General features: G+C 34.4%; 1 protein-coding gene across 1 annotated transcript; it reads right to left on the bottom strand.

Annotated features, from left to right (window-relative positions):
- Positions 1-246: 246 nt before the first annotated feature.
- LOC104881843 (uncharacterized) lies at positions 247-2,068 on the bottom strand. Its single transcript, XM_059743028.1, has 3 exons — positions 2,005-2,068; positions 412-907; positions 247-331 (listed from the first exon to the last, which is right to left on the bottom strand). The coding sequence occupies exons 1-3, from the start codon at positions 2,066-2,068 to the stop codon at positions 247-249; spliced, it is 645 nt and encodes a 214-aa protein (XP_059599011.1).
- Positions 2,069-17,641: the final 15,573 nt, after the last annotated feature.

Below are 17,641 nucleotides of genomic sequence, written 5' to 3'. Positions count from 1 at the left end.
TTTGCATACCCTGCAAGGAATTTGAAATGTGGATTGTAGATCCAGAATCAATCCACCATGTGTTGGTGTTTACATTAACCATATTAGATTCATAGCAAACAAATGAGGTAGGGTTACCTTTCTTCTCAAGCCAATTCTGAAATTTCAGACATTTCTTCTTAACGTGTCCTTTTTACTTTACAGAAAAAACACTTTTCGTCTTTCTTAATGTCAGATTTGGGAGGAATTTGTTGTTTTCCTTTCTGACTAGCTTGAGATTTTCCTTTCTTTCCTTTCCTTTGCGTCACCAGCATGGCACTTTCTCCCTGTTCCATCAATAACCTTCCTTCCTCTTGAACACACATGGTCATCAATTCATTGATAGACCACTTATCCTTATGTGTGTTGTAAGAGATTTTGAAAGGTCCATACTGAAGTGGAAGAGTGTTAAGGATAAAGTGCACCAAGAAAGATTCAGACATTTCTACCTCGAGTTTCTTCAATTGAGCCACAATGTCCCTCATCTCCATGATATGTTCACGCACACCTCTTATACCGGTGAGCTTCAGGGATGTGAACTTCATAATTAGGGTGCTTGCTAAGGCTTTATCTGAAGTGACGAATTGCTCGTCAATAGCCTTTATCAATTCACGGACATTCTCATGTTGCTCGATTGAACCACGTATACCAGCACTGATTTTTGTCTTAATGTACATCACGCTAAGGCGATTAGATTTCTCCCAGCGTTCGTACAATAGTATTTCTTCAGGTGTGCTGGTATCAGTGATCTTATGTGGTTCATCTTTCCTTATGGCATAGTCTATGTCCATGCACCGTAATTGAAGAAGAATTCTCTCCTTCCATATCTTAAAGTTATCTCCTCTAAGTTCGGGAACCTCACAACGAATATCAGATATGCTAGGTAAAACTGCACAAAAGGATTACAAGCTTATTAAAAATTTGAGGCTTTAATATAAATTCATGCTTTACCAATGTAGAACATGCTTAAAATTGAATCTAATTTTTATTAAAAATTGCCTGTGGGCTAAATCTTTAATTCAATAAGATTCATTATCTTTATGATAGACTTTATCAAACTATTTTATTAAATCATGAAATTTATTCTAAATATAGTTTGATATTTTCTGTCTATAATCTTTATGATAAACTTATTAAATTAATTCTTCCTAACTCCTGTGGGTAAATTAGAAAAAATTAATTTTAATATTTTATCCTAATTAATTATATAAACATAATGAAAACCCTGTGGGGTAAAACATCATATTTATATAGTTAATCACAATTAATGTCCATAATGTGATCCTTATTAATATATAATTTTTTATATAATGAAGGATGCTGTGGCTATTCCTTAATTATTTAAAAAATCATATGGATTCACTAGACATTAAAATCATATGATATAATTTTAATATATCTAACTAAATTTAGTCAACAATGTCAACAATTGCATGCATACTATATGATATAATCTTAATATATCTAACTAAATTTAGTCAACAATGTCAACAATTGCATGCATACTATATGATATAATTTTAATATATCTAACTAAATTTAGGCTATATTTTTACACATACAAACATATAAATTAAAATAAATAATTTAATTTGCATGTATAAAAATCACACATAATTTAGAATAATTTAAAAGGAATTCATATTATGAAAGAGTGCTTAAATCCATATAAAAAACACAATCAATTCCATGCCCAATAAAATTAAAATAAAAATTCAAATCAGGTTAAAAAGGGCTTAAACTGGCCCAATTTTTTTTTAAAAAAAAAAAAATTTATACATGGTCAAATTTAATGCATTTTTTTTTTTTTTTAAAATGGGCCACTGTCCATGCTTTGAATCCAATGGGCCCAATAGCCAGTTATTTAAAAGCCCATAACCTTAGTGGAGCCCCATCTTATTTTATGATTTCTCACTATTTTAATATCACCTGCAACCCAAAACCCAAGATCCTATTTTTCTGCCACTTAGTGGACTGCTTCAACACCGGCAGCGACGTTCTCGCCGCCACCCACGTGGACTGCACCCTTGCTGGATGCAGTCCAAGCCATGAAGCCGTCTGCAGTGCTTCAACACGGCGTGTGAATGACGACTTGCAGCCCAAAAAAAAAAAAATGGTGTTTCTAATGGCGCCTGAACGGCGCTGAGATGGTGGCTAAGGTGCGCCTTAAATGGAGCCTGAACGACGCCTAATAACAGTGCTTGAACGGCGCTGGTTGTAGCCCCAAAAAATGGCACTTCAACGCGCCTGAATGGCGCCTGAAAATTGGTGCTGCAATGGCGCTGTTGCAGTCCAGAAAATTGCATTTCAACGCGCCTGAATGGCGCCTGAAAATTGGTGCTGCAATGGCGCTGTTGCAGTCCAGAAAATTGCATTTCAACGCGCCTGAAAATTGGCGCTGGTATGGCGCTGCAATGGGGCTGGTTGCAGCCCCAAAAATGGCAGCTGAACAGCGCCAGGTATGGGGCCTGAAGCGCATCTAAAATGGCACCTGAAACGGAGTCACTGGTGCGCCTGAAAATGACGCCTTAATAGCGCTGCTGGAGCGCCAGAAAATGGCATCTTTTGAACGCCTGTAATGGCCTTTTTTATAAATGAATGATGCCAACTATATATATGGATCTCCAGCAACAATCGTTTAAATAATTATCAAGAGATCATAAAACAAGAATTTTTCACTCAGAAATCATACAAAGCAGAGGCAAGATTTATGGCTCTGATACCAAATGTTAGAAATTTACATGCTATATTCGATTCCAATATGCTTGCAACATGAATCAAAACCGAAAAGACTAAGAATAGTCTACTTACCTCCAGCCATTGTAGTTGGTTTCAAAAACCCAGATTTCCAAACTCTGATCTCTCCTTTTTTAGATGGTGTTTTTCTGAAGATAATAGCAGAGTGAGTTCGGGACCATTTTCTGAAAAAATTTATAACAGTGGCTTCCATCAAACCACGTTGCCTCTTGCCACCATGTTGAGCAGTTGGTGGAACGTGCTCCTTAATCGTAGCGGAAGTGAGATGGTGGAAGACGTGGTCAAAGTGTTGGACCATATCATGAAGTGAGAACGTGTGAACTCACACGTGTATTCAGCTTACAAGGAGAACATGGAGCTTTAGTAATCGTACCTGGACAACTCCCTTCAACCATTGTTATGCCTGGTTTCCAGCTCTTAATCTCATCTCCAAAACGATCCCCACTCGTTTTTCCCCTCAAACTCCCTAGCTCTCGTCCCTCTGTTTCTTCTCTCTTCGGCCTTTGCCCCTCTCCCGTTCGCCTCTCCTAAAAAAATCAAGACCCCCTTGCTAGCCTTCACTTGCCCTCTGTTTATCCCCTCTTGCAAGTCTTCCCCTGTTCCAGCCATCAACCAATCTCCATCCTCAACCACCACCATGGCAAGGTGGTGGTGTCCATGGCCACACGTCCCAGCATGCTCGGCTCCTCCAGAAACGAGCCCCCACTCTTCCAAAAAAGCTGCCAGCTCTCTCGGGATTGCGACACCTGGTAAAAAATGCATGGAAGAGGAGCCCCAAATGGGAGTCTACAAGTATGTGTTGATGTGTTTGGTTTAATTGGTAATTTGGTTCCATTTTTATTCATTAGATACAATATATTTCCTTGGATATTGTTATTATCAATAAAAATTCCATCATTATGATAGACTTGTAGCTAATTACAATGCCAAAAGCAAAAATAATGTGAAAACTTGGAATAAAGTTTGGGTGTTAAAGAAAGAAAATAATAGGAACTTATGCTTTGTTTCAATTAAAGGTAAAGAAAGGAACCTTTATTTTTTGCTATCAAAGAAAAGAATCGGAAAAGGAAAAATGCTTCTCCTTTTAAATGAAGAGAATTCATTAATTATTCTTTGATTGTGGAAACCATTCATCTTCTTTCTCCTTATATAAGAGTTTGTTTTTATCTTGTTAGCACCCAAAGGGAAAGAGCATTAGTGATTAAAAAAACATTTCAAAGAGATGCTTTGATTTTTGTGGAGAAGTTAAGCAGCTTATTTCTACAAGAAACTTCTCTTTTCGGACAATTAGAAGCCCAGGTGAAACTTCTAATTCTTATCTTACTTTCTTAAATTGTTTTTTAATCTTATTTAATTTTTCATGGAACAATATGGATAATGAGGCTTTGTTTGGTTGATGAAATTGAGGAATGGGAATGGTTATTATATTCTCATCCAAACAATTCCCTTATTTGTGAAGTTTTTTCACTTTTGGGAATCCATGCGGTTGGAAACTTTAACCCACAAAGTGTGGGTTTTGGAAAGTCAAATTAGGTGGGTGTGTTTTCAAAACATATTTCAATTATGTGTTTTGTGAAAAATCAAAATTTTAATTGCACCCTTTGTTTTTGCTTTTGAAAAAACTGTTAGGCACAAGTAATCCTTATATGAATTCTATAAAACTTATCTTTGTAGAAAAGACAAAAGTGAATATCGAAATATTTGCGACAAGGAGTATAATCAATCTTAAAATCAAGTTAGATTTACATTTTGATTTAGTACTCTTGGTATTTTTATACCTGATTTCTTTTTAAAAATTTCTATTTAGTTGTAAAATATGTTTTAAATAATTAAATTTGTATAAGCTTTTTCTATTGTCGTGTTATATAAATATAATTAATATGATTATCAAATATTAATTGTATTCGGAAGAAATGTTGTAATTTTGTTGGTCATGTTTTAACACATTATTGTGTTGTTGCATTCTATTTTATTTTGTTTCATTAAAAGTTATTATTTTAGTTTTGATAATTTATTTTGATTTTTTTCTTCAATTGTATTGACTGTGGTGTTGTTATTGGAGCTTCATAAAAATATGTAAAATAAAAAATAAAATATTAGTTCAGCATTTGTTTCATTTTAAGGATCCTTTTTAATAACAATTTCATATTCCAATTCAAACAATTCCAAATACTAGAATAGTAATAATTAATTATTTAGCTATACACTCCTGACATTAAATTCCTATGAAATCCTACTATTCCTTCTATTTTGAGAACCAAACAAGGTATAATAATCAACTTTGAGTATGCTTTAATATCATTGTTAGTTTTGCTCACATCAAATATTCCCTAACTTTTCAGAATTAAAAAAGGGAGAATTGTGTTTTGGGCCCAGCTGGGCCCAAAAATTAATAAAAGATCCTCCAAATACCTATAATTGATTTTAAGGATATAAGGTTGGAATAGACAAAAATACCCCTTTTTACTTACACCCATCATTTTGTCTTTATACCACCACTCTTTACATTTATACCACCACTCTTTACATGCCCCATCCATAAAATTCTCATTTATTTAATCATTTTTTTATTTTTTATTATTTTTTAAACTCCTTTAAAAATAATTGAAAAATCAACATTATTTTCTATTTTTAAATTATAAATAAATAAAAATTATATTAATGATTCAAAAATTATTTTGGAACATACTTTTGGAAAAAATATTAATTTAAATGAATAAAAATTATTTTTTACATTTTACAAGTAAACAATTTAATGATTAAAACACTATTTAAAATAAATATATTTACTATTTTTTTTCTTTTATACTAAAAAGTATTTTAAAGTTTATTTTTTTTATTATTATAAAATAAAAAGTTTAAAGTTTTTTTTTTTAATTTTTTTCTTTCCATAGTTTAATAATTTTTTGAACATAGACTTTTGTAATAAGTTATATGAATGTTCCAAATTTGTTTATTAAGGAATTTTTTTAATGATTTGAATTAATTGAAAATTTATTGAAATGAGAAAAAAGAAAAAGAGAGAAAGAGGATAGATGAAGAGTTTTTATTTTAAATATCCAACTAAAATGTTTTCGTATATAGAAATGGATTATATCAATACATAGTATAGTAGAGATTGATTTTTTTCTCGTACAAAAGGGTTAAATGATATGTTTACTCATTTTAAATAAAAACAAGTAGTTAAAAATTATATAGATTATGTTTGAGATTGGTTTTAAAATATTTTTTCTAGTTTTTATTATTTTTTTATTTTTAAAAATTATTTTGATTTTCTATATTGTCTCTTTTTGAAAATACATTTAATTAAAAAAATGAAAAATATTTTTAAAAATGAAAATTGAAGACCTTGTTTAATACTAAGATAATAAAAAGAATTAAATTTCATTTATTAATTATTCTTTTTTATTTTTAAAATATAATATGTTCACAATTAAATAAAGGAATTGGTCAATTGTATATTTTTTTTCACAAAAATGTAATATGTTCATAAAAAAATTGGATTGAAGTTTTTCATCATTTTTTTAATCAAACTACTAGAATCATGTTTAATACAAATATAGGCATATATGCACTACGGGAATATGAAATTTGTGTCACTATATAAGAGTATTTACTAACTGTATAAGGGAAATGTACTAAGTGTACAAGCAGTGTATAAGATTACCATTTATAAAAGATTTCAATCTATTTTGAACCACTCCTTTATTTTCCTTGTCACCCACAAATTGCATACTCATGTCATGCACTTTATTTAACTCCCATATGGAAATTCCGATACTTTCCCCAATAATGATGTTTGGGAAAAAAAAAAAACTAACCCTAATTCATCCATCCTTTTATTAGTTAAACCATTAGAAATATGGTTAACATACCTACATGGACATATTACTTAGGATAGATATATTGTACAATGGTATTACACTAATTGTACAAGGGAAATGTACTAAGTGTACAAGGAAAATGTATTAAGTGTACAAGGGTGTACAAGACTACCATCTATAAAAAAATTTAATCGATTTTGAATCACTTTTTCATTTTCCTTGTCACCCATAGATTGCATACCTATGTCATGCAATTTATTTAACTTTCACATGGAAATTTCGATACTTTTCTTAGTAATAATGTTTGGGGAAAAAAAATTTAATCCTAATTCATCCACCATTTTGTTAGCCAAACCATTAGAAATAAGATTAATATACTTACATGGACACACAACTTAAGAGGGATATATTGCACCATTGTACAATGATGTTACACTAACTGTACAAGGGAAATGTACTAAATGTACAAGGGAAATATACTAAGTGTACAAGGGTGTACAAGGTTACCATTTGTGAAAGATTTTAGTTAATTTTGAATCATTTCTTTATTTTCTTTGTTACCCATAAATTATTTATGAAATTTGCACTATTATATAAGGGTGTTACACTAACTATAAAAGAGTATTCCAAAATTAAAGTGTTTATTACAAGTAAACCGAATAAAATATATATTTTTACTATTTTACCTTTATAAACATAATATTAGAAGATATTAAAAAAATCATATTTAAATAGAATTAAAAAGGATAAAAAATTATCTTTGTAACATTTGTAATTTTTTTTATAAAAAATCATTAATTTAAATTATCAAGTTAATTTAAAATAATTTTTTTGTTGTAATTATAGTTTTGAAGATTCTACGATTTTTATATTATTACTTTTAATTTATTTTCTTTGATTTTTTATTTTAAATTTCATCTAAACTTGTTTTTTCTTACATTTATATGTTTTCTATTATATCCTTATTTAAAGTGATTTTCATCTAATTTGTGTTCCATTATATTCTCTTTTCAATTTTAATGTGTTGTTATGCCTCTTTACATAACAAAAGATTTTGTTATTTTTCATCTACAAAACTTTATACAAAAGATATCATGTACGAGGAAAAAAAATAAAAAAAAGAGAAAATTATGATATAATTTACATACACATCTCTTAATATGATACATTTGCTTAACTTAATGACATCATGCTTTAATTATTTAAACCATGTCAAGTCCACATCTATTTTAGATTTAAAAGGGCATTTGAATATTTTTCAAATTATTAAGTTATAATACATTATTCAATTAAAAATTAATTATCACCATTAGTTAAAAAATGATCATGTTACAAAATAATATATTAAGATAATATCAATGTATTGTCCAAAAAATAGAGAAAATATTCAAATAATTGTCTACAACCTTAAAGATATTTATATATATATTGGATAAAAAAGAATAATAATATTTTTTAAGGTGTTTAAAAAAAAATTATGAGGTATTTAAAAAATATTTACTTTAAAAATATAGTAATAATCATTTTCAACCATTGATTTCCAATATTTAATTTATTAGGCATGGTTTTTGGGAGAAAAATAATTGATGAAAATAGTAACACTTTTCTATAAAAGAATTAATTTACATGTCCCACCAATTAATATGTGAGAGAAAAAGACAAGGTGAATGATGAAAGAGAGAGGGAAAAAAAGAATGAAAGAGAGTAGGAAAGTTAGTTGTTTTCTTTTTCTTTTTGACAATAAAGGGCATTTTCGGAAAATTGAATGTTTCATATCCTTTTTTTCAATTTGTAAACTTTCTTTAGGTGTTGGGCTTAAATATGGAACTTATGAGGATCTTTTATTAATTTTTGGGCCCAGCCGGGCCCAAAACACAATTCTCCCATTAAAAAATATATTAGCAAATTCATTTAATACAATTTTGAGACGGTCAATTATTCTCTATTCTTCTTATTTAATATAAACATAAAATATGTAAAATTTTAAATATTTTTTTATTCAAGTTAATAATCCAATATCTTGCACTCTTCGGATATTTTCTCATAAAAGTTGGATGAAATCATTATTAAATTAATAAAAAATCTTTATGTGTATCCACATTTTTCATATACGTCTTCATTTGAAACGGTGAGAGTCACTTCTTATTTAGCGAAATTTTTATTTTTTAAAAAGTTGGAGCCACAATTTATTTTAGTTTATTTTAAAAAAAAATAAGAAAGAAAAATCTTCATGACCTTATTTAAAAAAGACGTATCTGCAAAAATTGAATTTAAATTCGGGGTCAGGTTATCTACCAGGAAGGTACAATGCTAAAACCGTCTAAGCTCGTATACCTACGATCTTCACTAAACAAATGGAGGGAGTTGTGACAATTAATTAATTAATTGTGGATACCAAGATTAAGAATACAAATCAATATATGAGAAAATAATAATAAAAGCAGGTTGCAAGAATGTACAAGATAGATGACAAAAGAAACATATAAATTGATTTATTAAGCTAATAAAAAATATTCAAAAATTACATTTTTAAGAAATTCCAAAGAAGTTTATTAAAAACACATTCCAATTAATGATTTCAATTTATTAAAATTATTTTTTAATGAAATTCCAAAAAAGGTTATTTAAATCAATCTCAAATTAATGATTTCAATTTATTTATTTATAAAAAAAAAGTTTTGATTTATTTTCAACAAATGTTTCAATTCAATTTCACTCATATTCAATTTTCAATAAAGTTATCTTTACTCATTTATCAAAAGGATTTTGTGGACTCGCATTTCGGCTTATGCGCTTCCACTCGATGGCGAGCTCAATTTTTATTTGGAAATAATTTTTATTTATTAAAAAGAAATGACTTGGAGTCGCCACTTATTTTAGTTTTATTTTTAAAAGGGTAAACAAAATAAGAAAGAAAACCCTAAGCGTGACTCCTTATTTTGGAAAATGTGGTTTGTGAAAAATCGGGTCGGGCTCGGGGGTCAAGTTACTTATCGAGAAGGTATGGTAAAGACCGTAGCACCCCTCTAAGTCCCTAAAGTCGAGTCTCTACTAATAAAATGAAGTCGACATGGCAATCAATAGAAAAATCAATGGATACTCAAATCGATTATGCACATATGGGAATCAAAACATGCATAGAGAATGACTAGAAAGAGAGTGGATGCGTACCTGGGCCACGAATGAGCAATGCGCTATCATAAAAATGGGGTCAGTGTACAATAAAGAAGCACAAAACCTATCACATACATTGCCAAACAGAAATTAAAACTGTTCGAGGGAAAACTGGATTTTTGAAGTTTATTTGAAAATTGGAGTCTTAGAGGTTATTTGAAAATCGGATTTTTAGAAATTAAATGTAAGAATGAGATTTTTAGAAATTAAATTTGAAAGAGATTGGAACCTTGAAAATTATTTGAAAGTTCGGGATTTTTTAAAGAAAAATTAAGTTACGAAAATTGGGATTATGAGAATTAAATTTTGAAAGAAGTCAGAATTGAAAATTACTTGAGAAGTAAAAATTATGAAAATCGAGTTATAAAAATTGGAAATCTTGGAAATCATTCAGAGACAGAAATTTTAGAAATAAATGAATAAAATGATAACAATAATGATAATAACAAGTAAGTAACGGAATAAATGCAAGAATTAGAATATTAGGAATTGAAAATTAAGTGCGGAAATTGGAAAATTGGAATTTCAGAGAGCTAAATTTGGAAATCGAAATTTTGAAGAATTATTTGAAGGCAGAATTTTAAGTAAATGAATGAGTGAATGGAATAATAATGACGAAATAATAATGATTGGATAAATAATTGCAGAAGTTAGGATTTCAGAAATTGGAAATTGGACTTAGGGATTGGAAATTTGATGAATTACGTAGGGATGGAATTTTAAATAAATGAACAAGCGAATAAATAAATGAATAAAATAACGAAAATAATAATGATTGGATAAATAATTACGAAAATGAGAATTTTGGAAATTGGAAATTGAATTTAGAGATTTGGAAATTTGAAAAATTATATAGAGAGGGGATTTTAAATAAGTGGATAAGTGGATGAGTGAATAAGTAAATGAATGGAATAATAACGATGGCGAAATAATAAAGATTAGGTAAATAATTGCGAAAAATAGAATTTTAGAGATTGGAGATTAAATTTAGAGATTGAAAATTTAAGAAATCATTTAGAGATGAGATCTTTAATATATGAATAAGTGAATAAATAAATGGATGAGATAATATTAATAACGAAAATAATCATTAAACAACTAAATGTGAATAGTGGATTTTTTGAGATTGGAAATTAAATTTGGAAGTCGGATTTTTGAATAATTGAACTTTAATTATTGGAATTTTTTTAAAAGAAAGAAATAAATAAATGTGGAATAATAATAATGATAACAAAGAGGATATTTAAATGAATAAAAGTGGATGGTGGAATTTTTTAGACTGAAAGTTAAATTTGGAAGTTAGGTTTTGAAGAATTAAACTTTAATGATTGAAATAAATAAATAAATATGGAATAATGATACTAATTAACGAAAATAATGTTTAAATGAATAAAAGTGAATAGTGGAATTTTTGGGGTTGAAAATTAAATTACGACGTCAGATTTTTGAAGAATTGGACTTTAATGAATGAGATTTTTAAAAGAAAATAAATAAATAAATACGAAATAATAATAATAATTAACAAACATAATATTTAAACGAATGAAATTGAATAGTGGAAATTTTGAGATTGAAAATTAAATTTGGACGTCGGATTTTTCGAAGAATTGGACTTTAATGATTGAAATTTTTGAATAAATGTGGAATAATAATAGTAATTAACATACATAATATTTAAACGAATGAAAGCGAATAGTGGAAATTTTGAAATCGAAAATTAAATTTGGACGTCGGATTTTTTTGAAGAATTGGACTTTAATTATTAAAATAAATAAATAAATATAAAATAATAATAATAATAATAACAAGAATAATATCTAAATGGATGGAAGTGAATAGTCGAATATTTGAGATTGAAAATTAATTTTGGAAGTCAGATTTTTGAAGAATTGAAATTTAATGATTGGAATTTTTAAAATAAATAAATAAATACGGAACAATAATAATAATAACAAGAATAATATCTAAACGGATGAAAGTGAATAGTTGAATATTTGAGATTGAAGATTAAATTAGGAAGTCAGATTTTTGAAGAATTGAATTTTAATGATTGGAATTTTTAAAAGAATTAAATAAATAAATACGGAATAATAATAATAATAACAACAACAATATCTAAATGGATGAAAGTGAATAGTCGAATATTTGAAATTGAAAATTAATTTAGGAAGACGGAATTTTCGATAAATAGCTTTAAAAGACATAAGTTTTGAAGATGGGATTTAAAATTTGGAATGTAGAAAATTCATTAAGAACAACATAAATTAATTATATAAAAATTTTCATATATGATGATTAGACATAACTAAAGAAAGGAAGATGAAATATAAATTATTTTAAGTTTCAAAAACGATATTCCATCCTAATGATTTATCTTTTAGTTGTGTTTAAGTTGAGTTAACAAAATAGGTAATAATAATAATAATAATAATAATAATAAGATAAAAATAAAAATGAATGAATAAATTAATTAATTACGAAGATTAGAGGTTTAAAAACTTATTTAGAATTGAAGCAGCCAAATGGGCTATCTTAAAATGGACAAGGGCCATGAGAGTGATTGGCTTGAGGAGCAATGAGGCCCTTCATCAACAACTTTGGGCCTGGGCTCCAACTCAAACCCATACCCGTCACCATGGGCAAGCCCAAGGCTCCAAACTCCATCAGAGCCCACTTCTCCACCTAGGCATCATCATCTTCACCAGTAACCTTCTTGGCAGCCACCTTCAAGCCCTTTCTCTTCACTCTCCCAGGGCGACCACCGCCAAAGATGTTGCTACCTCGCGTCCCTGACGATCCACACAATTGCTGAATGGATGGACACGCGATCTCAACCCTCAAAGGTTCTTGATTCAGTCGTTATACCTGCAAAAGACATCCGGACAAGGTGTCCGGATGCACCCTCTGATGGTTTTGTTAGCCATGGTTAAGAGAGGGATATATAAATCAGTTGGCCTTTTACTAGGTATCAGGAGATTACCTTCCTCTTCGTGTAATGGTTTATATATAGTGTCAGGAGCACTGTTCCTCTCATTAATGGTGAGGAGATATTTTATGTTTGTCATGATGACATTCGGAGGCAGCATGGTCATCGCCACCCTACTGGCGGCTGTTAGAAACCGTGGTAGGTGACGCTGCTGTCAAAGATCGTGGGAAGTGACTTGTTGTCACCTCAACTCGTCCTTTCGCTCTGCAGGTGATGGGACGTGGGCCATAGCTGGTTGTTGCGATAGCGTGTAAGACTCACTTTACTTTAGTCAATGATCCGAACAATTATATCTAGATAGCCCATGTTGGTTATCCGGATGTATTGTGGAGCGGACGCATTTATGGAAACCGTCCGGATGCCTATGCTTTGTAAGCATCGTTTGCTCTTCCTTGAGGCAGTCCGGATGGGAAAAGCGCGTCATGTGTGCTTTATAGGAAGATCCGGATGAGGGTGACCCGGATGACAATGTGTGCCACGTGTCACTGTAAGATGCGTGCCACGTGTCCTCGGAGGGAGAGGTCCCTACAATGCCCTCCTTTTTAACTTGCCTATTTTGCCCGAGCAAAAATGGGCGGGTTAAAAAAAATAATTGGTTTTTTGAAACCGAAGCTGACCTTTTGTCTGGTTGGGCCACGTGACGAGTGGGGGTGCGGGAGCCAAAAAGGCATTTATGATGAGCCGCCGACTCTGGGTATTCCCAGGCAGCATGTCGTTTCAATGATGGCGTTTGTTGGGCGTTTGGCTTTCCGAGGGGCTGTCCTTCTATAAATAGCATACTGTGCCTACCGTTGTATTTTTCCTACTGCGTTTTTTCTGAGAGTTTTTGCTTCTTCTTCTTCCTGTGCTTTCCTTTGCTTTTCTAAGTGAAAAAACCCTAGAGTTTTTTCCCCTGCCGGTGATTTTGTGCCGCGACACCAACCTTTCTTCTCCACATTTCCATTTGGTACGTGCATTTTTGCTCTTGTTTTCCCTTTGTTGCGCTTGTTTGTTCATTGGCTTGATTTCTGACTTGCTTTGGGCAAATCGCTTGCGACTGTGTGTTGAGTGTTGGTGTTTGTTGATTTTCTGGATTGTTGTGTTTGACTGTTGCACTTTTCATATGTAGGTTTTGGTAAAACTCGGGCTAAAAAATGTCTTCGAAGCAGAAAGCTACTTCATCTGCCCGTGTCGGCGACGCTCATGGTAAATCTACAGACAAACTGAGCGTAAAGGAGTTCTGGGATCGATTCTGCATTCCAAATGGCGTAATTGTGGAATTTTTTAATGGGGAGGATGTCATGTCTACTGAGAAAGCAGAACAAGACACTGTCATCTTCTCCAAGGAACAATTCAACGCAGGGCTCCGGTTCCCTCTGCCGGCGTTGTTCAAGGAATTCCTTCATTTCACCAAGATTCCACCCGTCTTCATTCATCCCAATATCATCCGGGTGCTGATGGGATGCAGCATCATAAACATGCTGTACAACCTCGACCTCACGCTGCTGGAGGTGTTTTTCGTCTACTCGCTGAAGAAGGCGAAAACTGACATCTTCAGCATGTCCGCGCACCTGCCCTCCCTTCAATTGGTGACGGAACTGCCAGACTCGACGAAGGGAGGGGCGAAGGGACATGTGATGGTCCGGGGTGCATGGGCGGGGTCGAGGCATCCGGCGAGGCCCTTCTCTCCAAACTACTCCCTAGTAATTCCAGGTAAGTTTGCTTTGCGACTTTTTGTCCGATTTTCACTTTGTTGTCTTTTTGTTGATTTTTCCGGACAGTATCCTTATCCTTTGTTTGCTGTCAATGCAGGTCCGAAAAGGAGGGGCCATATCGTGGACTGGGTAGAAAGGGCGTCTTTTGCCCGTCTCAACAAATTATTTGAGATAGATGTCAAGGAGAGGCAGTTCAAGACGCTGCTGACTGCGAGGAACCTGATGGCGGTCGTCCGGGAGCCCCAAGAGTATGTCATCAACATTCTCCCCAGGAAGATGCCAAAGGAGGTAGTGCTTGGGGAGCATTACACTGCGAAGGATCTCCCGATCCAGGAGTTCAAAGAGGTTGACGCTGAAAAACGCCGAGCACTCCTGGATGATAGGGAGAAGAGAAAGAACGAAGGAACCCTTCTGAAGGCTCCCGGACAAAAATGCGCCGCAGCCGCTCCTGCAAATAAAGACCCAGCGAAAAAGAGGAAGCTGGTGAAGAATGGGAAGGGAGTGAAGGAGCCCACTCCTCCCAAGGAATTTGCTCCTCCGCCAATTACTCACGAGGCGGAGGTAATAATAGAGGAGCCAACGAATCCTGCCCCCCACTCCATTTCAAGCGGACCCGGACACGTCGCGGGGCTGAACCACTCGGGTACCTCCTTGGCAGCTGTTGCCCGACTGGCTAACTTGGCTGATGAAGCTGCGTCTATCAACCATCCGGGCTCCCCTACTCCGGATGCCGATGTAGCCGAAGCCGTTTGCGCGACCCCGATGGAGGAAGCCGGGGCAGAAAGTCAGAGTCAGCCTTCTAACGATCCGGACCGTTTGGCTCTTGTTCTGGTGAAGGGGCCACCTTCAAAGAGGCCTCGCTCGGCGCGCAATCTGAGGTCCGGACTCATCGGGCGGCTTCAAGATCGTCAGCTAGAGATCGAAGTTAGTTGCTCATCCGCCTACGACGCTCATCCGGAGGGGGGCGAAGTAGAGATGGCAATTGAGACTGCAGCCGCCCTGGTGATGGTCCCGGATGAGGTTGCACCCGGGGAGACCCATCCGTCCGTCAATGTTGAGGCCCCACATCCGGAACAAGAGTCGTCTTCTGTCGCCTCATCAGGTGGGGATTTTGTTAATGACGCGGCTTGCACCTCCGCTAGCCCTTTTAGCTACGCGGAGTTGGAAGATAAGCTGAAACAGATTCCACCCGGCTTTACTACTGCCATGCCTTCAGCCAAGATGTTCGAGATGGTGGAATCGGTATACTATCTTTGTGGTTTTTTTGATTTTTTGTCCTTCTGATGTGTGTTTGTGGTGTGATTTCTAACTTTGCTTTTGACTGTTTGCCTGCAGCTGGTGAGTGGTCTCCGTGGCATGGCCAATCAATACGATCTTTTTACTGACCTGCTGCGGACCACTGATTATATGAAGGCCTTCGCCGCTCGGCACAAAGATACTGAAGATCAGTTGCGCCTGAGACTAGGGGAGGCTGAAGCCAGCTTATCCACCACTCGGGGGGAGAATGATGCCCTCCGGGTAGATTTGGCTGATGCAAAGAGCCGGGAGGAATCAATGGAGGCCCGCCTGCATGAGGCAGAGGATGAGATGGTCCGGCTGCGGGGGGAGGTGAGGCAACTCCGGACCGAGGCTTCTATTGAAAAGAAGCAGAAAGAAGATTTGCAGCTGCGCTTAACTACGCAAAAAGAAGAGTTAGAACGGGATTTTGCTGCAGAAAGGGAGGAACTTGAAGCGGACTACCAAAAACAAGTGGATGACACCTTCATCTTTGGCTACCGCTGCTGTATGAAGAAGAATGGCATAAAGCGGGATATCCCTTCAATTCCTCCGGGTGAAGAGAAGAAACTTTAAGGCTGCTCCCTGATAGTTTTTGTCTTTTTGCAACTTTTTGCTGTAATCTTCTTTTTGTACTTTCGTGGTCCGGAGACCTCTTTGTATATTCATTGATATATATATCAATAAAATATTTCTTTTTCTTTCATTTGTACTTGTCTTTCTTTTTCATTGATAGTACTGTTTTAAATTGGACACATTCCATGGTCTAAGTAACAGAGTTCCGTCCAACTTTTGTAAATGATAGGCTCCACTTTCACTTGCCTTAGACACTATATAGGGTCCTTCCCAGTTAGCCTGGAATTTCCCTGCACCCACTTCAGCAGTGTTTTCAAAAAATTTTCTAAGGACTAGCGTACCATTTTTGAAGCTTCTGGGCCTTACTTTGCTATTGTAGTGGGCGGATGCTCTTTGTTGATAGTCTGCCATCCGGATGGCTGCGCTTTCCCTCACTTCATCTGCCCAATCCAATTTCTTCCTAATTCCGTGTTTGCATCATCCTGCTTTGCTGCGTCAGTCCGGACAGTAGGAAGACCTATTTCAGTAGGAATGACTGCCTCCATTCCATATGCGAGGGCGAAAGGAGTGTTTCCTGTTGGTCGCCCGGGTGTGGTTCGGTAGGCCCATAGGACGCCGGGTAGCTCTTCCACCCACTTTCCTTTGGATTGTTCAAGCCTTTTCTTTAAGGCAGTGATTAGGGTCTTGTTTGTAGCTTCTGCTTGCCCATTACTTTGAGGATATCGCGGTGTGGAGTATGAATTTCGGATGTTTAGCTCCGAACAGAAATTCCTGAATGCAATGCTATCAAATTGTGGACCATTGTCAGCTATGATGGCTTGGGGGATTCCAAAGCGGCAGACAATATTTTTCCATACGAACTTGGTGACATCCTTGTCTTTGATGCTAGCATACGCTTCAGCTTCCACCCACTTACTGAAATAATCTGTGGCAACGAGCAAAAATTTCTTTTGGGCAGGTGCAGCCGGGAGAGATCCCACTATGTCCATGCCCCATTGTGCGAAGGGCCATGGGCCTGATATTGATTTTAAGGGTGCCGACGGCATATGTGGAATGGGAGCATACTTTTGACATTTATCACATCTTTTGACATATGCCGCCGCGTCTTTCTTCATTGTTGGCCAATAGTATCCTTGCAAATGAGCTCTATGTGCCAGAGATCGTCCCCTCGAATGATTCCCGCATATTCCTTTGTGTAACTCAGCTAACACATACTGGGCCTCTGAATGCCCTAGGCATCGAAGGTAAGGTCCTATGAAGGATCGTTTGTACAAGTGCCCCCCAATCAGGGTGAAACGGGCAGCTTGCACCCGGATCTTGTGTGCCTGTTTGGGATC

The sequence above is a fragment of the Vitis vinifera genome, chromosome 15 (assembly GCF_030704535.1).
Source record: "Vitis vinifera cultivar Pinot Noir 40024 chromosome 15, ASM3070453v1".
Lineage (NCBI taxonomy): Eukaryota > Viridiplantae > Streptophyta > Magnoliopsida > Vitales > Vitaceae > Vitis > Vitis vinifera.
The sequence above is the reverse complement of the archived record's forward strand: the minus strand, read 5'-3'. Positions and strand labels throughout refer to the sequence as shown.

What these genes read in the sequence shown, in the direction of transcription:
- LOC104881843 (XM_059743028.1), bottom strand. Translation starts at nt 2,068, where the DNA reads ATGGCTTGGACTGCATCCAGCAAGGGTGCAGTCCACGTGGGTGGCGGC. An exon ending in CGGCGAGAACGTCGCTGCCG is followed by an intron (nt 908 to 2,004) that starts GTGTTGAAGCAG and finishes CCTTTTGTGCAG; the next exon opens with TTTTACCTAGCATATCTGAT. An exon ending in CTTAACACTCTTCCACTTCA is followed by an intron (nt 332 to 411) that starts GTATGGACCTTT and finishes TGTGTGTTCAAG; the next exon opens with AGGAAGGAAGGTTATTGATG.